Here is a 23722-nt window from a genome sequence, read left to right on the forward strand (position 1 = left end):
CAGGGAAACAAGGAGACAACCCAGACTGAGAGACATTCCACTTAACACCGGGCCTGACCTGCAAAAGCATCATTGCCATGAGAAAAGCACCAGAGGGTGACCGTTCTAGACTAACAGAGACTTAAAAGACCTGACAACTCAATGCCATGTTCCATTCTTGATGGACTCCCACATTCAAACCAGCAGGCAGCTCAAAAGCTGATTGGGACCACTGGGGAAATATTACTTTATTGTATCATTGTTGAGTCCTTTGGGTGCGCTGATGGTGTGATGGTGGTGCAGGAGGACCTCCTTGTTCTTGGGTGATGCCGTGGCAGTTGGGGTAAAGTGTCATGATGTTTGCAGCTTATTTTCAAATGGTTGGGAGGGGGATATAGATGATGGATAGATAGATAAATGATGAATAGATGATTGATGGAGGGATGGATAAGATAATGAATGGATGGATGGATACATGGTGGATGAATGGATGCATAGATGAATGGATGGATGGATTATGGATGGATAGGTGACGAAGGAATAGATGGACAGATGGATAGATGATGGATAGACGATGGATGGATGGATAACGGATGGATAGATGATGGATAGATTGATGAATGGATGAATGGATACATGGTAGATAAATGGATGCATAGATGAATGAATGGAGGAATGGATTATGGATGGATAGATGGATAGGTGATGACGGAATAGATGATGGACAGATGGGTAGATGATGGATGGATGGATAGATGATGGATGAATAGGTAGATGATGGATGGATGGATAATGGATGGATGGATACATGATGGAGAGATTGATAGATGATGGATGGATGGATGATGGACAGATACATGATGGATGAATGGATGGATAGACAATGGAGGGATGGATAGATGGGTGGATGAATGGATAGAAGATGGATTGATGGATAGATGATGGATGGATGGATAGATGATAATGGATGAATAGACAGATGATGGGTGGATGGATAGGTGATAGATGGGTAGATGGATGGAGGGATTAATAGATGATGGATAGATGGGTAGATGAATGGACAGAAGATGGATGGATATATGATGGATGGATGGACAGATGAATGAGTGGATGGATGGATAGATGGGTAGATGAATGGTAGAGTGATAGATATAGTTAGATAAATATATAGATATGGATAGAAATGAGAGATAAAATGGGGACAACAGGTGAACAAGGTGGGGGTATACAGCTTTTCATTGTATTATTCTTATGACTTTTCTGTAAAATTGAAGTTTTCAAAACAAAAAGTGGTGAAAAAAAGCTAATTCCTATTTTCTAGTTTTCCCATAGTTTATCAAACTTCTAAAATGGAGAGAATGTTCAGAACTTAGAAGGCACAGAGCAAACCCCAAATAAAAGACTAGAAGGAGTGTTATGTTTCATGTTTTATTATTATTATTATTTTAAAAAGGCTATCCAAACCTTTATTTTTTATTTTTTGAGACGGAGTTTCACTCTTGTTGCCCAGGCTGGAGTGCAATGGCGCGATCTCAGCTCACTGCAACCTCCACTTCCCAGGTTCAAGTGATTCTCCTGCCTCAACCTCCCAAGTAGCTGGGATTACAGGCACCCACTGCCACACCTAGCTAATTCTGTATTTTTAGTAGAGATGGGCTTTCTCCATGTTGGTCAGGCTGGTCTCGAACTCCTGACCTCACTCAGGTGACCCGCCCGCCTCGGCCTCCCAAAGTGCTGGGATTACAGGCATGAGCCACCGCACCCGGCGTTTCATGTTTTAAGTTAAAAAAAAAAAAAAAAAAAAAAAAGACCGTTGGGTTTGACAGTGTAGACAATCAAAAGATCTCGTAAAAAATTTAAAATCTAAACAAATGGAATCCTTCAGTTTTGTGTTACACTTAATTTCCAGTGTCCCTGTGTTCTTATCTACATGTACAGAACAATAGATTTGCCAAATTTTTAAAGCACATTTATCTATCGGGGGTCTCTGCTCATGCTCAGGAAACCACTGATGATGTGCAGGAGAATCACAGCTGGGAAGAAACACAGGAAGACGTTTTCCTTCATCACCAACCATGCCCCACCCATCCCCCGCCCGCCCCGAGGGAGAGGCCCGGGGAGCACAGGCTACTTTCTGAGCTTCCGGAAGTTGCAGGTCAACCTGGCAGCAATTTGGCACCAGAAGCCACCAGTGTGGCTGCGGCCCCCAACCCTCTAATCCTGCATCGGGCGCTCAGCCTAAGAAAATGACACGTTCGCTTCAAGGGCTCAGAGCACCAGGATTTAAAACAGCAACAACTAGGAACAACCTAAGATCCTAGGTACTCCGAGATCAAGATGCCAGAAAATAAATCAAATCAAATCAAATCAAATCCCAGGCGCAAACGGTCCTCGTGGTCTTACCCCTTCTCTCGCTGTTGGAAATCACGGCTCCATTTACGAGTGGACATAAAGACAGCCTCCTAGCACCGGGCTTATAGCTTCCACGCCCTGTTCTTCTCCACACCCTCGCCTGGCGCTCCCCCGGTCCTGTGTGTGCGACACGACGCTGCCCGCTGAGGCGTCACAGCTTGGAGCTCCTTGTCACGTTTCCTCCACACCCAGCGTCCGGATGCTCTGTGATGTATTAATGTTACTTCTCTAAGAAACGCCGTTACTTCTGGAGTTTTTTTGCTTGTTTCTGTGTTTTTTGTTTTGAGACAGAGTCTCGCTCTGTCGCCCAGGCTGGAGTACAGTGGCACGATCTTGGCTCACTGCAACCTCTGCCTCCCGGGTTCATGCCATTCTCCTGCCTCAACCTCCCGAGTAGCTAGGACTACAGGCACCCACCACCATGACCAGATAATTTTTTTGTGTTTTTTAGTAGAGACAGGGTTTCACCATGTTAGCCAGGATGGTCTCGAACTCCTGACCTCATGGTCTGCCTGCCTCGGCCTCCCAAAGTGCTGGGATTACAGGCATGAGCCACCGTGCCCGGCCCCAGAATGCTGTTACTTCTGTTTTATTAGAGACACTGGGGCGTGAAAAGCTATATCTCTGATGGGGCTATATACCCAGCAGGTCCTGCCCCGCTCTGGCCCCCGGGTGCCCTCTGAACGGACAGTGCTGCCTGGGGATGCCCCGACCACACAGGCCGGCCCCCGCCACCATCTCTGCGCCAGCAGAGCTGGGCTTCTGAGTTGACCTCCTGCTGACTGTGTGACCTCAAGCAACTCACGCTGACACCCTAAGCCTCAGTTTACCCGTCTGGGATGCGATCACTGCCACTCCAGTGCTGCTGTGACAGGAAAAACTGAAGCAGCGCTGAAGACTCCCCCGGCCCCTGCAGGTCCCTGTTCCGCCAGGCCTGGGAGTGGGGCCGGGCAGGGGCAGGCGGGGTGGGTGGGCTGATTAGGGGCGTGGCTGTCCTGTGACGGTGCCACGGCTCGGTGGGTTGGCCTCAAGGGGAGGCTGGAGGGTCTGGGTGAATCCTCTTCCTGGCTGAGAGAGACTGCTTCACCCACACTGCCCTTGGGGACCAAGTGAGGTGTGGGGGGCAGATGGCTTTCTTGTGAAACAAACTCCAAACACCCTGGGGTGGGCACCAAACCATGATGAGGAATAAGGAGCTGAAAAGTGGGAGGGAGACAGTAAACTGAAGGAGAAGAGGAAAGAAGAGGAAAGAGGAGGAAAGAGGAGGAAAAGGAGATGAGCCATGCGGTGGGCGGTGAAACAGAGAGAGAGGAGATGAGGGAGGAGGTGAGGGAGGAGGTGAGGTGGGGGGTGAAACAGAGAGGGAGGAGGGGAGGGAGGAGGTGAGGGAGGAGGGGAGGGAGGAGGGGAGGTGGGGGGTGAAACAGAGAGGGAGGAGGTGAGGGAGGAGGTGAGGGAGGAGATGAGGTGGGGGGCGAAACAGAGAGAGGAGGTGAGGTGGGGGGTGAAAGAGGAGGTGAGGTGGGGGGTGAAAAAGAGAGGAGGTGAGGTGGGGGGTGAAAGAGAGAGGAGGTGAGGGAGGAGGTGAGGGAGGAGGTGAGGGAGGAGGTGAGGGAGGAGGTGAGGTGGGGGGTGAAACAGAGAGAGAGGAGGTGAGGTGGGGGGTGAAAGAGAGAGGAGGTGAGGTGGGGGGTGAAAGAAGAGGTGAGGGAGGGGGTGAGGGAGGGGGTGAGGGAGGGGGTGAGGGAGGGGGTGAGGGAGGGGGTGAGGGAGGGGGGTGAGGGAGGGGGGTGAGGGAGGGGGTGAGCCCCACGGTGGGGTGAGGGAGGAGGTGAGGGAGGAGGTGAGGGAGGAGGTGAGGGAGGAGGTGAGCCCCACGGTGGGGTGAGACAGAGAGAGGAGGAAACGGGGGAGGTGAGGGGGACAGGTGAGCCAGATGGTGGGGGTGAGACAGAGAGGAGAGGGAGTAATAGGAGGTGAGAGTCAGGGAGGGAAGTCCCCGTACCCACTCCGTGGCTGCCTGGTCTTTCCCCTCAGCCCAAGCAGAGAGCAGGGGGGAGCTGGTCCTCCCGCCCCAGTGCCCGTCAGGACCATGCTCACGTCACTGCCGCAGACGGGACTGCGTACGTACAGCATGGTGCCAACCAGTGGGACATGGAGACACCATCTCTCTGACCCCCAAACGGGACCTGATGTGCGCAGGTTTTCTAAACCAGACAGGACTCCCCAGTCGGCCCTGCAGGTGCAAGATGGAGCTCCGGTTTTCGGGTGAGGAGACCCATTGACGTCCACACCCATGGCAGCCCTGACCTGGGAGCTCAGGGGGAGAGGCCAGGCGGGGGAACTCCTGTGTCCTTGCTGAAGTTCTGCATTGGGGGCCGATGGCCTGACTGCTTAGCCTCGTGCAGGAGGATCCAGCTGCCCGTCATCTCCCATCTGTGAGTTTCCAGACAGGAAGAGAGAAAGCCACAGCTCACCCCACCTGGGTCTGTCCTTAGACATCATGACTCTCGGCTGTAATGACAAGAACCCAGTGCATTCTGGCCCAAGGAAGCAGGAGAACGTATTGGTCCATGTACCTGTCAGGCTCAGGAGTGAGCAGCTTCACACATGGCTGGATCAGAGCACTCAGCGTGTGTCTTCAGAGCTGTCTCCTGCCCTCATCTCCCGTTCACAGTGGCAAGACGACAGACTAACACTCTCGCTGCCCCAGACTCTTGGAGTGAGCAGCTTCAGGCATGGCTGGATCAGGCACTCGGCCTTCGTCTTCAGAGCTATGTCCTGTCCTCATCTCCCTTTCACAGCAGCAGGACGGCAGACTGACACCCTCGCTGCCCCAGACACAGAGTTGCAAAGCTGCATCTAAGTCTCGGCTCGTGCTGCCCCAGGTCAGTGACCATGGTCGGGGAGAATGCTCTGATTGGCCAGGTCTGGACACAGCACCCAGGACCCCTAGGGTCACCCGTGAGAAATGGCCCCCAGCCCTCCAGGTAGAAGAGACCACCACGCCCCTCCCTTCCCAGGCATGCCTGCGGGGACTTCTCTGTCCTCACCCAGCTGCAGCTCCCACCCTGTCCTGGCTGGGCAACCTGTGACCCCAGACATAGCTGGCGAGCACTTAGCTGGAGCACTGGGGTGTGGGGTGGGAGTGACCTCGGCACACTCCTCCTCCTTGGGGTCTCGCCCTCTGGCCGTTGGGAGAGGGTTCTGGTGAGCAGTGGTTGAGCTCTGAGGTCCCTCCCTGTCTGGACCACTGGAGAAGCCATTTTGACCTGGGGCTGTTTTTCCAGACAGGAGAGAGCAAAATACATCAGATCATCTCATCCTCGCCTTGCTGTGACCCGAGGTGCACCTCTGGGCTGTGGCACAGGCTCCCCTCTGGTGGGATAACATCCCCCTGCCCCTGCGTGGAAATGGCAGAAACCAGGCTTCCCCCAGCACCCGCGACGTCCAGACCCGCTGGGCGCCAGACGTGGGTGGAGGAAGAGGGAGGGAGGTGGCAGCTCTGCCGCTGGCTGCTGTGCACCTTGGATGGGTTGCTTCCATCTCAGACCCCGGTAGCCTAAAGGTGATAAGGCTCAATGCAGCCCACGTGACTGCTAGTGAGGACTGTTTACGGGAACACAACAGGCTCAGCACAAACCTGGTGCATAGCCCAGGGCAGCCGGCACGCGTCCTGTCGTGGGGGAGAGGGCTGTGTGTGATGAGAGGGCTGTGTGAGATGAGGGGTGCACAGACCCACTGCCTGGCATACAGCAGGTGCCCAGTGAACAGGAGCAATTCCGCCCCAACCCGGTGGGACAGGAGCCCGGTCAGTGCCCTGCTCTTCACAGCCTCATCTGTTGGGCTGGACAGCAGGCAGCTCCCTGAGCCACAGGTGCCCGGTGATCCCACCTAGCACAAGGCAGACCTTCCAAGCCCTCAGCTGCAGCCAGGATCACAGCACACCCCTCACCCTCGAAATCCAAAATAATCCACGCAGCAAACTGTGGTGTCCAAAATGATCCCTAGATCTGCTGATTGTCAGCTTCTGGGTGGGATTACCAGAGAGGGCCTGTCACTCTGTCTCCCCGCTCATCCTGCTATCTCTGTATCTCTGTTTCTGTCTCGGTCTCTCCCTGCTGTCTCCCTCTCTCTCACGCTCAGTCTCTCCCCCCCTTGCTTTGATAGTGTGATTTAAGACACTTTCATTCAACAGTATTTTAAGTTTTTGTAGCAACAGGATCTTGCTAAGTTGCCCAGGCTGGTCTCCAATTTCTGGCCTCAAGCAATCCTCCTGCCTCAGCCTCCCAAAGTGCTGGGATTACAGGGGTGAGCCACTGTGCCCGGCTGCATTCAACAGTATTTATTTTGCACGTACTGTGTACTCTGTGTGCACCCCGTTCTAGTCAGGGGACACAGCAGGGACCAGTCCCACCCTCATGGGACTGGCCATCTAGAAGGTGAAGATGGGTAACACACACATAAACCAGGGGCTTAACCTGCCTGTTGGACAGTCTGGCTATTTCAGCCTATGCGTTCACCTCCAGGAAATAGAAACTCAGCCCAAACAGAGTCAGGGATCTTACTGGGAAGCCCAGAGGTGGGATTCAGGAGAGGTCTGATCAAGGGTCCGGCTCTGCATCTCGGTCCTCCTCTTGGGTTCCCTCATGGTGACAACATGAGTGCCGGGAGCAAGCTGGAGAGCCCTGGTTCACGTCAGCAAGAAAGAGTGAGAACCACCCCTGTCTGCCTACCGGTAAGATCAACGAAGCTCTTTCTTAGAACGCAGTCCTTGGCCAGGAGGCTGAGATGCCCACTCCTGAACTGCCGTCCAACCCACGGATCGCCCGTTGTGAAGAGCGCCACGGCCTCGCCAGCCTGACCCCTCTGGTCAGTTCACTCGCTGCAGTGTTGCACAGCTGCCCCCTGATGTGTCTTCTCCTGTTCCAGGACCCCCAGCCCTGTGTTCTGGAGTCAACCCCGGCCACTCCTTCCCGGGTTCCTCCTACTTTTATCTTGTGAGACAGGGTCTTGCTCTGTTGCCCAGGCTGCAATCACAGCTCACTGCGACTTCCACCTCCCAGGCGTAGGTGATGCTCCCACCTCAGCCCCTCGAGTAGCTGGCACTACAGGTGCAAGCCACCACACCCGGCTAATTTTTGTATGTTCTGTAAAGTTTGGGTCTCACTGTGTTGCCCAGGCTGGTCTTGAATTCCTGGGCTCAAGTGATCCTCCCGCCTCGGCCTCCCACAGTGCTGAGATTCCAGGCATGAGCCACCGCGCCTGGCCCGGCTCCTCCTCTTCACCCTGGAGAGTCCAGAGCTCACTCTTAGCCGTCTTCTCATGGGGACAATGCTGCCTCCATCCTGACAACTGGACTCGGGTCCAGCTCTGCTCAACACCTCTGCATGGGTGTCTAAAGACAAGCTGATCTCAATATAGCCCAAACAGAGCCCCAAACCCACAGCCCCAGCTTCATCCCCCAGGCAATGACGACACCACCTCCCAGCTGCCCAGGCCAGCAAGGGGCACCCAGCCTGTACCTTCCCCCTCACCCAGTGCCTCTGGTCTGGGGGAACCCCTGTTGACTCAATCTCTGAGCCTCTCCCAAACCTAATCAGGTAGAACCTGCACCTGGCCCCACCTCTTCTCCTGGGGTAACTATCTGTGGCCTCCCTTTAGCCTTATGCCTGGCTCCCTGCGGTTCTAGAGCCAGCCTTAATTTTAAAACCTAAGCCAGCCGGCCGAGCGCGGTGGCTCACACCGGTAATCCCGCACTTTGGGAGGCCGAGGGGGGCGGATCACCTGAAGTTGGGAGTTTGAGACCAGCCTGATCAACATGGAGAAACCACGTCTCTACTGAAAATACAAGATTAGCCGGGTGTGGTGGCAGCGCCTGTAATCCCTTGGGAGGCTGAGGCAGGAGAATCGCTTGAACCCGGGAGGGGGAGGTTGCAGTGAGCTGAGATCACACCACTGCACTCCAGCCTAGGAGACAAGAGTGAGACTCCGTCTCAAAAAACAAAACAAAAAAAACCTAAGCCAGCCAGGTCACAGCTCTGCTCCCTGGATACCCCAAAAGCCTAAGGAACGGGGAAATCCACCGTAAGATGCTAAAAGGAGCCCCTAGCAGGAGAGGTGAGGGGCTTGGCTCCTGAAGCCACCGGCCTTGCCAAGTCTGGGGCCCTCCCCTGAGTTACAGAGCACTCCCCTGGCAAAGCACAGGTTATAAATAATTCTGTCCTCCCTGCCCGGGTTCTTGTTGGAGGAGCCAATGGGGGCAGAACCGAGACCCACTTTCCATTATTAGCAAACCTCAGGGGCTAGGTCTGGCCTGAGCCCAAGCCAGCCCCGCCCGGTCCCTAGGGAGCTCCTGGGAGGCAGCACTGCCGGCTCTCGCTTTTCAAAGCCATCGAGGTCTTCTGGCCCATCAGCGAGGCCCCACGTGAAACCAGGCAGGAGGGGCCTCCAGGAACCACAGGGTGTCACCCAGAGTGTCCAACAAAGACCTCGGAATTCCAGAGAGGCTGTGAGGTGCCACGGATGAGGGTCACTCAGCCCTGACGGCCCAGGGTCCAGAGTCTCCTTCCAGCCTGTTCCTGGATGAGTTCCTGGATGACAACCACGCTTATCCTCAGTATCCCAGAAATAACATTCGCTGCCGTGGTTCTCTATTGCTGCCTAATAAACCACCTCCAAACGCAGAGTCTCAACCCAACAGTGAAGACCTCATGGCGGGCACCATGGCTCACGCCTGTGATCCCAGCGCTTTGGGAGGCCGAGGTGGGAGATCACTTGAGCAACATAGAGAGACCTCATCTCTGCAAAAAATTACAAAGTTAGCCAGGCCTGCTGGTGCGCGCCTATAGTCTCAGCTACTTGGGAGGCTGAGGTGGGAAGACAGCTTGGGCCCGGGGTTGAGGCTGCAGTGATCCATGATCACACCATTGTACTCCAGCCTGGGCAACAGAGCAAGACCCTGCCTCAGAAACCAAAAACAAAAATTCATGACTTCACAGTGTCTGTAGGTCAGGAATTCAGAAACGGCTTCCCCGGGATCCTGTGGGCCAGGCCGTGGTTGTCAGGAGGCGTCGGTTGCTCGCCCTGCAGCTGCTTGAGTGTCCTCACAACATTGCAGCTGGCATCCTGGGGAGCAAGAGGCCCAAACAGCAAGGCCAAAGCCACTGTGTCTTCTCTGACCACTCCTGAGAAGCCCCACTCCAGCACGGGCCCTGTCAATGCAGGAGGGGCTACGGGAGGGCACAGACATGGGGAGGTGGGACCTCGGGGCCCACCTGGAGGCTGGCAGCCACCCTTTACTTAGGGCTGCAGTGAGGATGAAATGAGCCAATGCCAGTGCCTGGCACATGGGGGAGTTTTGTCACCACTGGGCACCCCCAGCCTCTCCTCGGGAGACTTGCAGGGGCCTAAACTCGTCCATATTCACTTCCAAGAAGTGGGCTCCGTGGAGCCTTGCTGAGCCGGGGAAGCAGCAACGGAGGGAGCCAGAGAAGCAGCGACGGAGGGAGCCGGAGAAGCAGCGACGGAGGGGGCCTGGGTGTGGTGGAGGGGGCCTGGGTGTGGTGGAGGGGGCCTGGGTGTGGTGGAGGGGGCCTGGGTGTGGTGGAGGGGGCCTGGGTGTGGTGGAGGGGGATCTTGTTCAGGGGCCAGGGGGCACACGCCTTCACGGTGGTGGAAGCCCCCAGGGATGGTGAGCCTGGCTTTCACCCTCCTGAAGGGTCCCCCCCAAAAAGACACTGGCCCACCCAGCTCCCAGGCTTTCACCCTCCTGAAGGGTCCCCCCGCATAAAAGACATTGGCCCACCCAGCTCCCAGGTGGGAGAGGGACCTGATCCACCTCCAGGGCCAGCCTGCCAGGGACCTGGACTTACCGTGACCCGCCCTCAGTATCCTCGGCTGTAAAGTGGGGCTGATTTGCCTACACTCCAGGGGAATCAGGAACAGAGTGAGTTAATCCATGGAGAGGGCTCGAAACAGCGCTGGGCACAGGAAGCACCAGGAAATCGACTCCCCCACCAGGCTGCAGCCCTCGCTCACACGCCCCCTCCCTCTATGCCTGGCCTCCGGCCTTGGGTGCAGGGAACACACCCACCCCAGCTCCGTGGTTGTGGGCGGCCCGGCCAGGCCCTGCTTAGGTTCTGGGGTGCACAGCAGTGGTGCACTGCGGTGGATCAGGGTTGTGGAGGGCCCAGCCTGGGGCTGACCTGACCAGAGCCCAGGCGAGCCAGGGTCCCTGGAGGAGGGCGCCCTTGGTCCAGGGGCTGCAGAGAAATCTGAGGCGGCTTCCAGGAGGAGGTGGCATTTGAATCCAGCCTTGAAGGACAGCAGCAGCTGTCCCAGGCCTGGAATTTCCTCTTCCCAAGCAGCCAGGCCCCACCCGTCTTATCTGCCTCCTTGGGGAGCTAGATCCCAGGGACCTTCCCGAGAAGGGCAGCCCAGCCTGGCCCCGCCCCGCCCCAAGGCCGCAGGCTGTGTCACCCGCCTGGAATGCACTTTCCAGTCCTCCCCTCCCTCCCCCATGCCAGCCCTTCACTTCCTGACCCGGCGGGCCGGGCCAGCCCCCAGGCCTCAGAAAATCTGGGGCCCCCCCCGGCCTATCACCCCAAAAGGTGGGGGGAGGAAGGGGGCAACCCCTAGACAGGAGGGAGAAGCTCCTGAGAGTCTCACCTTACAACCCCCCACGGGGACAGCAAGCCCTCAGTGTCCCCTCCTAGGCCCCAAGGAACCCAGACTTGCTGAGAGGGACACAGCTCACACATCCCCCCAGGGCCCCCACTCCCTCACCAAGCCAATGGGGGCTCTGGGGGTGTCAGCATCCTGCAGTCTCTAAAGACGCTGGCGACTCCCCTTCATCCTGTGGGTCCTCCAAGCCTCTCTACAGCCAGACTGGACAGATGGCCGTGGCCTCAGGGTGTTTAGAGCCAGCCGGAGTCCAGGGCTGGGGTCCCCTCTCTGGCATGATTGTCTGCCCTACCCCATCCTTCCCCACCCCTCAGACTGGTGGGGTCCCAGGAGCCGGCCTAGAGGTCAGACCAGGAATGCCCAGAACCCAGTGGAGTCAGCAGAGCTCTGAGCATTCCCCACACGGAACCCTGCCTGCCACACGGACCCCGCCTGCCACACAGTCACCTCCCCAGGCCCTGAGCTCAAAGCAGTTGCCCTTTCTGTCGCCTGCACAGGGGGTCCCTGTCTGCCTCCCCCGGACTTGGAAGGCCCCTTCCAGCTGGCAGGGGGCTCCCATTTGGGGACAGTGCCTCGGCTACACCGGTGGAGCCTTGGTGAGGAGCCCCTGTGCCCCTACTCACTGCGGGCGGAGGCACCACCTCTGGGGCTGGTGTGGAGCCAGACTCCTAAGCCAGCTCTGCAGCCTGTCCCAGGGGCCAGTAGAACTGGGAGGCGGCTGGGTGGGGGCCAGGTGTGCAGCTGCCTCCTGAGACTGGGGAGTGGATTCCTGGGGCTCAGGGCAGTGCCCTCCTCTACCTGCCCACACGCTCCAAAGGAGCTGCAGTCCCCACCTGCCTGCTGGAACAGGGGCTCCCTAAGGGCTCGAGTCCCCAACGCTGACGCAGGAGGCATCAGGGAGCGTCTGCGGAATTAAACCAACCCTGTGTGCACGTCACATGTTTAGCGGACACAGGCCCCCTACACTGGGGGCCCCGCCCCTGCTGTCCTGCGTTCTGAGCCTAGCGGTAGAGGTGGAGATGGACAGGTGCGTGGCCTCCTGCACAGGCCTCCCCTGCGCCGCGGGGTGGGGTGGGTGGTGAGGGTGTGTGCAGGGCTGCCTGGATGCACTCGGCCTCCTAACGGCCGGGGAAGAGCCTGGGGCCTGAGAATTCCAGCCACCGCCCCCCCAGGGGTGCCGCCCACTGCTCACAGGGCTGCCCACACCTCCAGCCACCTCATCGGGCCTCCAGGCAGCTGCCCTGTGTGGTGTGGGGGGACTCCCAGAGGGAGTGAGCCCGCCCTCCTAGGAGGAACCTGGCCAGGTTCCACTGGGGTGGTGGCCCGGCCCCGTAAACAGGAGGGCTTTATGGCCCAGTGACAGGCAAGACTGGCGGGGCAAGCCCGGGCTAGATCCCAACCCCGAGCCAGGGACAAGAGAATCCCAGAGTGGGAGCAGGAAGGCAGGGATCCATGGAACCAGCCTGCTCCCCCGCTCCCTACAGGCCTCCCCCACCCTATCTCAGGGACCCAGGCCCCAAGTCCCAGAGCACCCAGGGGCCACCCTCACCCCATCCCTGGCCAAGCTTCACCCCCTCCAGATGGGCCCCTCACCGCCTCGGGGTGGGGGCAGCATCTCTGCTCTCCGCCAACGCGGACAGTTGATACCAGGGTTGTCTACCTTCATGAAAGTTTCCTGTAGTGATTTCTTCAGCCTACAGAAAAACGTAAATGTGGGTTCCTAGGAGCACCAGCGTATGACCAGGACCTTGTCCTTCTGAAGCATGTGAAGTTTGCTTGAGTGTACTGACAGCAACAATAATCAGACCAAAAGTAAAATGACAAGACTCCTTCTGACTCGGGTAGCTCGGAGGAGCAAAGTGTGAGAGGCCCAGCAGGGCTCCAGCCTCAGCTCTGGCACCCCAACCAGACCCGCTGTTCCCAGACTCAGTTTCCCCACCCCACCTAAGGTCTCTGGGGCTCCTCCATGCAGTGATTCCACTCTTTCTGGCCCAGGCTGCCTCTGTAAGAGTCCGTCTGGGTTTAGAGTTGGTCGTACATTCATTCATCAAACATCTGAGTGCGCACAGGGTGGCCAGACACATACTCTGGTGTAGAGGAACTAGCTGGCCTGCGCCCCTGTCATGACACCGGAGCCTGTCCCTGGGACTAGACCGCGAATCAGGCGCTGTGCACAGCATAACTAGCTCGATGCCCACTGACCCCCAGCCAAAGCCCACCTGGGTCAAAAGAGTTCCTGGACCCTGGAGGGCATGGTGGTTTTAAAACAGGACCACCAGTCCCTTGACCTCTCACATCAGCAAGTGGGGGTCTGTGTCCCCCTGGATCCAGGCGGGCTGGCTCTTTATCAACCATAGACTGTGCTGGAAGCAACACTCTGTGGCCTCTAGGAATCGGTCGCAAAAGGCCACACAGCTTACACCCGGGTGGCTGGAACCAGCTGGCTTTTAGAACCCTCAGACGCCTCGAGGGAAGCCTGGCTCTACTATAGCTACCATGCTAGGAGGAAGCCCAAGCCACACAGGATGCAGGCACCGCCCCACCCACCCACCCACCCCCAGCCCAGGGAGCCCGCTGAGCCCCCTCCCCCACCCCAGGGAGCCCGCTGAGCCCCCTCCCCCACCCCAGGGAGCCCACTGAGCCCCCTCCCCAACCCCATGAAGCCCGCTGAACCCCCACCCCACCCTAGGGAGCCCACTGAGCCCCCTCCCCAACCCCATGAAGCCCGCTGAACCCCCACCCCACCCTAGGGAGCCCGCTGAGCCCCCTCCCCCCACCCCGACCCCCAGGGAGCCCGCTGAGCCCCCTCCCCCACCCCAGGGAGCCCGCTGAGCCCCCCACTCCCACCCCAGGGAGCCCGCTGAGCCCCCCACCCCCACCTCAGGGAGCCCACTGAGCCTCCTCCCCCACCCCGACCCCCAGGGAGCCCGCTGAGCCCCCTCCCCCACCCCAGGGAGCCCACTGAGCCCCCTCCCCCACCCCAGGAAGCCCACTGAGCCTCCTCCCCCACCCCGACCCCCAGGGAGCCCGCTGAGCGCCCTCCCCTACCCCAGGGAGCCCACTGAGCCCCCTACGCCACCCCAGGGAGCCCACTGAGCCCCCCACCCCCAGGGAGCTTGCTGAGCCCCCTCCCCCACCCCAGGGAGCCCACTGAGCCCCTCCCCCACCACCAGGGAGCCCACTGAGCCCCCCACACACCCCGACCCCCAGGGAGCTCACTGAGCCCAGACCCCAAGCATCACAGAGCACACAAGCCCCACTCACCAGGCCCCATCTGAGATCTGCAGGGCAGCATCCATAGTGAACATGAGGCGGCTGTTTCATGCCACCAGGTTTTGGGGTGTGATGCACACAGCAATTGCCCGACAGATCGAGGGAGGGCCACAGGGCAGGCTGCGTCCATGGAGACATTTGCCGCTTTTCCAAAACTGGGGGCCGCCGAGAGGCACCTGGGCGTCCCTCGTCAGGGAGTTCTCGGGACCAGCCACAGGTGGGGAGACGCTTGGTTTAGGGAATAGGAGGATAGGAGAGGAGGCCTCATTTCCAGCCGCTATGCTCAGGGTGGGGCACGCAGAGGCCTTGAAGGTGAGAAGGAGGCAGTATTCCAGGATGACTGCAGGCACACCAGGCCCACTGGGAGCCGAAGGACATGGCGCACACAGCAGAAGCTCCGGGCGGCACATGTCGGACGTGGGGAGGGCCTGGTTCCTGTCACTGTTGGGTGCAACAGAGACGTCATATGCGACAGCAGCTCCACAGCTGTGAATGTCTTCTGCACCAGACCCCATTCGACCAGCTCCACCTGTGCAGTCTCGCTTCACGCTCACCTCCAACCCCACACAACCAGCTCCACCTGTGCAGTCTCGCGTCAGCTCACCTCCAACCCCATGCAACCAGCTCCACCTGTGCAGTCTCGCTTCACACTCACCTCCAACCCCACGCAACCAGCTCCACCTGTGCAGTCTCGCGTCAGCTCACCCCAACCCCACGCAACCAGCTCCACCTGTGCAGTCTCGCGTCAGCTCACCCCCAACCCCACGCAACCAGCTCCACCTGTGCAGTCTCGCGTCAGCTCACCCCCAACCCCACGCAACCAGCTCCACCTGTGCAGTCTCGCGTCAGCTCACCCCCAACCCCACGCAACCAGCTCCACCTGTGCAGTCTCGCGTCAGCTCACCCCCAACCCCACGCAACCAGCTCCACCTGTGCAGTCTCGTGTCCGCTCACCCCCAACCCCACGCAACCAGCTCCACCTGCGCAGTCTCGCTTCACCCTCACCTCCAACCCCACTGGGCAAACATTATGACCCCCACTTTAGAGATGAGCAGGCTCAGAGGAGTTAAGGAACGTGCCTGAGGCCACACAGCGAGGAAGAGCGGAGACCAGGGTTTGAGGCACGTTAGGTGCCCATGTAATCCTGTGCTTTACCTGGCACAGCGCACGCCAGCCAGGCCGGGGATCACCAGGACCCTTTTCAAGTGCATTCCTGAAATACAGCAGCCAGTTTCCCCAACTGCGCAAGTAAAAACAATGTTTGGCTGAGGAGGCTGGTGAGGGGCTGACAGTCTAAATTCTAAGGGACGTCTCCAGTGGAGTGGCACAGGGCTCCGTCCCCAAGCAGACCCCCTGCTGGGATCAGTGGAACCCGACCTAATGATCTTCTGCCTGGCTGAAGAAAAGCCCTGTGGGTGGATTAAAAAACCCACTGCGTGCCTGCAAGATCTGACTGTAAAGCTGCTCCCATGAGCAGCTTCCGAGAGCCTTGGTGGCCCCCAAGCAGGCCAGGGGCAGGCCCAGATCGAGGGGCGAGGAGAAGGCCTCCCTGCACTTGGGGGAGAAGTTAGAACCAGACGAGAGGAACCCTCGAGGAAGGGAAATCCTTTGACCAACTGGAGGTGGAGCTCGGGCAGGAAAGTTAGTCACCAGCCGCCTAATTTGGTCACATTCCAGGAGGCAAGAGCGGCCTAAGAGGGGAGAGAGAGGTCAGCGTGGCTGGTGGCTCTGGAAGGGGCAAGGATGAGCTGGACTCTGACGAGGCCGCGGCAGGCCCAGGGCCCATCTGGACCGGGGAAGTCTCCTAGACCAGAGCCCTTGTGGCCGAATGAAGCTCTGAAGGGTGGGGCCCAGGATCCCGGAGCCACCCCTGCCGAGGGCCTCCTGGCCCGACCTCCAGACATGAAATCACCCCCAAGTCCCAGGCCCCATATGGCGGGGCCTGCCTGTCTCCCCAGCGTGGCAGCCGGGGGGCCGGGAGGAAACTGCCTGGCCTCAAAGTGAGTCACCCCCGCCGGCTGATTCAGCCACCCTGAGCCAGAGGAGGTGAGGCCGGGACTGTCCGTGGTCTGGAGGGGCCTCGGCCAAGCCCAGTCCCCAGAGGCCAGCTCACCCCAGCAGGGCGCGTGGGCCGGTGCCACTGTTCAGCCTGGGACCCCTGCGGAGCCTCTTACCACCAGTAATTAGCTCATTCCACCAGCAGCCTGGGTGGGTCGTGACACCCATCTTACAGATGGGAAAGCTGAGGCCCTGGGAGGTCCAGGCTTGGGGCCCATATCAGGCAGGGCTGGGCAGCCCCAGGCAAAGCCCCTGCATCTAGAATAGCGACAGGAACCTATGGTCACCTGCTGGCTTCTGGACCCAACAGAAAGTCCATCCTCCTTGGAATCCTTTGGCCAGAATTCCAGCCTCCGGGAAACTGTCTCTCTGGGGAAAGCTAGGCCACCTCCCAGCTGCTAGGAATGTGTGAAAGGGGCTCAGACTGTAAAAGGAATCAGGGAATGAGTGAACAAATGAAGGAATGAACTAATGAATGAAGAAATGAACGAACGGCTAAACGAATGAATGAATGAGTCAACAGATAAACAAATGAGCCAGTGCTTTGCCAGGACAGCAGGTCTATGAGTCCCCACTGCTCTGCCTCCTGCCCCAGGGGAAGCAGTTTCCCTGCCTCCACGGCTAGCGAGGGGCAGAGGCCAGCGAGGTTGTCCACCCTGGATGTTCTCAGTGGTTCCAGGCCGAGTCCTGGGGATCCACCCCAGGGCCCAGTGTCTGCTGTGTCCGTCAGAGACTTGGCTGGTGGCACCAGACAGGCAGGTGGGGCCCAGGCTGGCCGAGGAGCAGTGTTTTCAGTTGCACCTGCCTTCTGGGTGGCCCTAGGCCAACCTCTGCACGCTGGAACCTCTGTTTCCTCATCTGTTCCTTGCACGGGGCCTTTTGCTATTTAGCGGCCTCACATCAGGCCCACAGAACACTGGGAGTCAGGCTGCGCAGGGCAGGCAAGGGGTCCGAGGCTTCCGGGCAGCCTCTGACTCTCTCTGGGGCTGGGCCTGCCTCAGGTCACCCATTTCTCCCCACACCACAGCCCCCAGACCCAGCCCTTGCCTGGGCCCCACCAGAGCCCACCCCAGGTAAGGCTTCCTGGGTGAGGTAAGGTTCCCACTTCGTTCTCTTCCCCACACACTGGAGGGGAACGTGCATTCCCAGAGGCTATATCAGAGCGGAGACGGTGAGGCACAGAGAGGCCAAGGGGTTTGCCCAAGCTCACACAGCAAGGGCAGAGGGAAACTTGGTGGGGCCTGCAGGGCTTCTGTCTGGGTGGTGTTGGGGAACAGGGGCTGGAAAGGGGCCTCCACGGGGCTTCAGGACAGAGAAGGAGGTGCCCCCACTAGAACGTTAGCGCCAAGACAGCTGTTTTCTGCTGTATCTCTAGGGCTGAGTTCAGCGCCAGGTGCACGTCGGGAGTTCCGTAAACACTGGCTGGCCACTTTGGAGCAGGCAGTGATTTTTTATTTTTATTTTTATTTATTTTTCTGAGACAGGATTTCACTCTGTCACCCGGGAGTGCAGTGACGTGATCATAGCTCACCACAGCCTCGACCACCTGGACTCCAGCAATCCTCCTGCCTAAGCCTCCTGAGTAGCCGAGACTACAGGTATGTACTACCACACCTGGCTATTTTAAACATTTTTTTGTTTTGTTTTTTTAGGCATAGGGTCTCACTATGTTGCCCAGGCTCGAACTCCTGGCCTCATGCAGTCTTCCCACCTCTGCCTCCTAAAGTGCTGGGATTACAGGCATGAGCCACCTCGCCTGGTAATTTTTAAAATAGGACATTGAACCACAAAAAAAGGTGGATAAATTGGACTCTATAAAAACTAAAGACTGTTGCTATTTAGAAGACATCATTTAAGAACATGAAAAGGCCAGCTGCAGACTGGGAGAAAGTATTTGCAATGTATGCGTCTGACGGAGGAGCTATGTCTAGAATACACAAAGACCTCCTCCAGCCCAGTGATAAGACAGCCCAATTTCTGTAAATGGGCAAAAGATTTTGAGCAGACATTTCACGAAAGAAGATCTGCAGTCAGTACAGACATGAAGAGATGCTCCACGTCGTCCATCATCAGGAAACGCAATTACAACCACGGCGAGACACGACTACACCCATCAGAACTGCCCAAATTAGAAAGCCTGATTACACCAAGTGCTGGTGAGGATGCGGGGCACCTGCGACGCCCCCACACTGCTGGCGGGAAGGCAACGTGGTGGGGCCGCTTTGGAGAATGGTTCGGCAATTTCTCGTAAGTGAAACACACACTTACTATGCGATCCAGCCCTTCCATGCCTCAGTATTGACCCAAGACAAGTGAAAACATATGTCCTGGCTGGGGGCAGTGGCTCATGCCTGTAATTCCAGCACTTTGCGAGGCCGAGGGGGGAGGATCACTTGAGCCCAGGAGGTTGAGACCAGCCTGGGCAACATGGTTAGACTCTGTCTCTACAAATGATCATTAAAAAAAAAAATTAGCTGGGCATGGTGGCACATGCCTGTGGTCTCAGCTACTCAGGAGGCTGAGGGGGGGAGGATTGCTTGAGGCCAGAAGTTTGAGACCAGCCTGGGCAACATAATGAGACCCCGACTCTACAAAAAAATTAAAAATTAGCTGGGCATGGTGGTGACTGCCCGTAGTCCCAGCTGCTTGAGAGGCTGAGGCAGGAGGATCACTTGAGCCCAGGCAGTCAAAGTTGCAGTGAGCTGTGATCACGCCAGTGCACTCCAGCCTGGGTGACAAATGGAGACCCTGTCTCATGAAAAACCACCCCAAAATACAGAGAGATGGGTGCACCCTTCACCCAGTTTCCCCCAGTGGTTTAACAGCTTGCTAAGCTACCGCAGCATTTCACAGCCAGATCTCAACATGGATGCCCGAGCCACAGAACAGCTCCGGCTGCCTTTTTATTTTTTGAGACAAAATCTCGCTCTGTCGCCCAGGCTGGAGTGCAGTGGCGGGATCTTGGCTCACTGCAACCTCCGCCTCCCGAGTTCAACCGATTCCCCTACCTCGGCCTCCCAAGTAGCTGGGATCGCAGGCATGCGCCACTACGCCTCGCTAATTTTGTATTTAGTAGAGATGAGGTTTCGCCATGTTGGCCAGCCTGGTCTCGAACTCCTGAGCTCAGGTGATCCACCCGCCTCTCCCAAAGTCCTGGGATTACAGGCGTGAGCCACCACCCCCAGCTAATTTTTGTACTTTTAGTAGAGACAGGGTTTCACCATGTTGCCCAGGCTGGTCTCAAACTCCTGACCTTAGGTGATCCGCCTATCTCGGCCTCCCAAAGTGCTGGGATGACAGGCGTGAGCCGCCGCACCCGGCCCCAGCTGCCTTTTTATAGCCACACCGCCGCCTCCTCAACTGCTGGCCCCGATTTTGACATCTGCAGAATGTCGTGTAAACGGAATTCTAGGGTGCACGGCTTTTTCCCTCAGCGTCGTTCTCTGACAATTCCATCCCGGTTGCTGGGCACACCGCTAGTTCCTTTTCGGTGCCGAGTAGCGTTTCGGAGCGTGGATGTACCACGGTTTCTTCCCCCCGCTGAAGGATGCCACGGTTGGTTCCAGCTTGAGGCTCTCTGAGTCAAGCTGCTGTGTCCACGTGTGTGCGGGTCTGTGTCTTCACTCTCTGGGATAAATGCCCAAGAATACCATGTGATGTGTTGTACGGTAATTGCAGACTTAGTTTGGATTTTTGTGTTGTTAAGAAACTACGAACTATTTTCCAGAGTGACTGCCCCATCTTATGTTCCCACTTGCAATGTCTGAGCGATCCTGTTTCTCTACAGGACAGTACTGCTGTTTTGTTTTGTTTTTTTTTTTTAAGGCAGAATCTCACTCTGTCACCCAGGCTAGAGTGCAGAGGCACAATGTCAGCTCACTGCAACCTCCGCCTCCCGGGTTCAAGTGATTCTCCCTGCCTCAGCCTCCCAAGTAGCTGGGATTACAGGCGCCCGCCACCACACCTGGCTAATTTTTTTTTGTATTTTTAGTAAAGACAGGGTTTCACCATATTGGCCAGGCTGGTCTCGATCTCCTGACCTTGTGATCCGCCTGCCTCGGCCCCCCAAAGTGCTGGGATTTCAGGCGTGAGCCGCTGCACCTGGCCTGCTGTTTTTCATTCTAGCCGTTCTGATAGGTGTGTGGGGGTGTCTTACCGTAGCTTTAATTTGCATTTTCCTACTGGCTGGTGATCTGACATCTTTCCCTGTGTTCACTGCTGTCCGCATGTCCTCGTGGGGATGTGCCTCTTCATAACCTAGTTGGATTGTTTGCATTTTATGGTTGAGTTTTGAGAGGTTTTTTTTTTTTTGAGACGGAGTCTCACTCTGTCACCGAGGCTGGAGTGCAGTGCCACCGTGTTGGCTCACTGCAACCTCCGTCTCCTGGGTTCAAGCAATTCTCCTGCCTCAGCCTCCCGAGTAGCTGGGATTACAGGCACCCACCACAACATGCCCGGCTAGTTTTTATATTTTCAGTAGAGATGGGGTTTCCCCATGTTGGCCAGGCTGGTCTCGAACTCCCAACTTCAGGTGATCCACCAGCCTCGGTCTCCCAAAGTGCTGGGATTACAGGCGTGAGCCGCCGCGCCCGGCCGAGTTCTTAAATGATTCTATGTATTGGTCTTCTCTGCGATACACGTGGTTTGAAAATCTTTCCTCCCAGTCCGTGGTCTGTATTTTCATCTTCTTCACAAGGTCTGTTGCGGGCACCAGTTTTTAATTTTGATGAATTCCAATTTATCAAATCTCCCTTTCATGGACTGGTGTCAAGTCTAAGAGTAATTTCCCTATAGTTTCATATTTAAGTCTGTGATCCATTTTGAATTAATTTTTGCATAAGGTGTGAGACTTGGGTCAAAGTTCCTTTGTGTTTGGCCTATGAATGTCAGAGCCTGAATCTCCCAAAGTTTCTCTCCTGCATCCCTTATTCACTGTTGTTTATTTATTGAAATATTTCCCGCAGGAGATCCCGGGGGCCTGGGGTGCATGAGTGAGCTGTGCCTGCCCCTGGACCCCGAGTTTACTGTCCCATCCAGAGGTCGAGGGCACCCTGGTCCTGGACACACCCCAACCCCTCCCGGGGCAGCCTTGGGATCTGGGTGTCCACGTCAGGTCCCACGAAACAGCCACAAGGACCAGAGCCACCTGGGACCATGGTGGGACGTGGACCCTCACAGTGCAGAGACAGGGAGCTGAGCCCCGTCTACTTAGCCACCCCGGGATACGGCAGTGGGCAGCACGGACCCTCCTGTATACTGACAACGCTGAAAGGAGAATGTCTGGATACACAGGGCTACACACGGACCCTCCTGTATACTGACAACGCTGAAAGGAGAATGTCTGGATACACAGGGCTACACACGGACCCTCCTGTATACTGACAACATTGAAATGAGAACATCTGGATACACAGGGCTACACACGGACCCTCCTGTATACTGACAACGCTCAAATGAGAACATCTGGATACACAGGGCTACACACGGACCCTCCTGTATACTGACAAAGCTCAAATGAGAACATCTGGATACACAGGGCTACACACGGACCCTCCTGTATACTGACAACGCTGAAAGGAGAATGTCTGGATACACAGGGCTACAGAGGGTAGACGGGTGGCTCCTCGGGCTGGAAGCGGGAGCTGTTGTTTAACGGCTGCAGAGTTTCCATTTCGGAAGACGAAAGGGCTGGACGTGGACAGTGGTGATGGCCGCACTGCGGTGTGGATAACGCCACTGCACTGCACACTTAAAAGTGGTTAAAATGGTAACTTTTGTGTTATGTGTATTTTACCACCATAAAAAAAAGAAAAAAAAATCCCTTATCTACAAAAGACTTCAGACTAAGGCCTCCCGAGCCGGGAAGAGGTACTTCATTGCACATTTAATGGTTCATGCAGCATTCAGAGCAGAGATAAGGGGGGGACGGCTCACAGGTCCACAGGAACGTCACAGGCACAGGCGGGACACGGCGACGTGGCCGGGGCTGGGCGGGGAGGGGGGCCCCACGCGTCGTAACCACCAGCAGGGGAGCGGCTGCAACGAGCAGCCTCGGACCAAGGACAGCCTCCCCAGGCTGCACGGGACGGGAGCAACATCGGGTGAACTGCAATGGCCTCACTTGTCTTTCGGGGCACCCAGGAATCCCCTGGGAAGCTTCTCTGCACTGGCCTCACCCCTTCGGGCCTGGCTGGCTCACGTCATCACCGTGGGACCCAAAACACATTTAAGGGACAAGTCGGTTGAGTGGGTCGGGGTGTGTGGGGCCCGTGGCTGGCTTGACTTCTGTCTTTCCCTAACATCAACTTGCCCTGGGTGCACTTTCTAAGGAAGGTGAGGACGGCCTGCTGGAGTCCCGCCAGCCCCTCCCAACGGAACTTCGAGCCCGGCCCCCCTACCGGGGTCTACCTGCGGCCGTGGCCCTGGCTCCCAAGGCAGGAGTCCTGTGTTTCTTGGCGCCCGGCTTCCTCTCCAGTTACAGGCAAAATCAATCTCACAGCGCAGGGACTCTCCCACCCCGGCATCCGCAGCAGGGCCCCTTGGGGAGGTGGGGGTACAGTGGGGCGGGCAGGGGTACACATTTGTGGGAGGGGCCTTGACTTCTTTCTTCAGCCTCGACTCCCTGCTCTCAGCCTCATCTCCCCTGGGGGGCAGCCCCTTTTGACACACTCTTGCCCACACTCGGACCTCTATCTGGGGGACCGGACCTCACAGGGTCTCCAGGCCCCAGGGGCAACGTCCCGGCCTGGGTTCTGGGGAGGACCGATCCTCAAGCATCTCCAGGAGACTGGCGGGGGTGGGGTGGGCCCCCCAGGACAAGCCCGCAGAGGCGGCCGGGGAGGCGTGTGGGGAGGAAGCTGGCCTGTCCCTTCCTTGATCTTGGGATGCGTTTTGTCCGCTTGTCCTTTGATTTGGAAATGCACAAGGTGATCATTTATTCCAAAAAGTGAGTCCAGGGAAGGGGCAGTCCCCACGCTGCTGGGACCCAGCCCCACCTGGCCCACACCCACACTGCGGTTCCCGGGCCCCCAACACAGACGAGCACGGCACGGCCACCACACTGGGGAGCTGGGGCTGCAGGGCGGGAGCTGTGCTCAGACGGTGAGGGAGATGAAGCTGTTGTAACGCTGAATGTTCCTCTTGAGGATCTCAGAACAGGGCCCCAGCACACGCTCGAAGCGGGGCCGGTCCAGCTTCACACACTTGAGGGGCCCCCGGGCCACGACGGTGGCCGCCCGGGGCCGGTTCAGCAGCAGCGCAATCTCCCCTGGGGGGGTGAAGAGAGAGGTCAGGGCCGGGCCTGGGGGTCCTGAGG

The 23722-nt window shown here is 57.5% G+C and overlaps 1 protein-coding gene across 3 annotated transcripts in view; it reads right to left on the reverse strand.

The window, feature by feature from the left end:
* Window positions 1–22276: 22276 nt before the first annotated feature.
* PRKAR1B (protein kinase cAMP-dependent type I regulatory subunit beta) overlaps window positions 22277–23722 on the reverse strand; it is a 185887-nt gene continuing 184441 nt past the window's right edge. For all 3 annotated transcript variants that reach the window (XM_054494877.2, XM_054494876.2, XM_054494875.2), the window contains exon 11: window positions 22277–23674. In XM_054494877.2, the coding sequence (XP_054350852.1) occupies window positions 23502–23674 (173 nt within the window). In that variant the 3' untranslated portion in view covers window positions 22277–23501. The remainder of the gene's footprint in view (window positions 23675–23722) is intronic.

Source organism: Pongo pygmaeus, chromosome 6, assembly GCF_028885625.2.
Source record: "Pongo pygmaeus isolate AG05252 chromosome 6, NHGRI_mPonPyg2-v2.0_pri, whole genome shotgun sequence".
Lineage (NCBI taxonomy): Eukaryota > Metazoa > Chordata > Mammalia > Primates > Hominidae > Pongo > Pongo pygmaeus.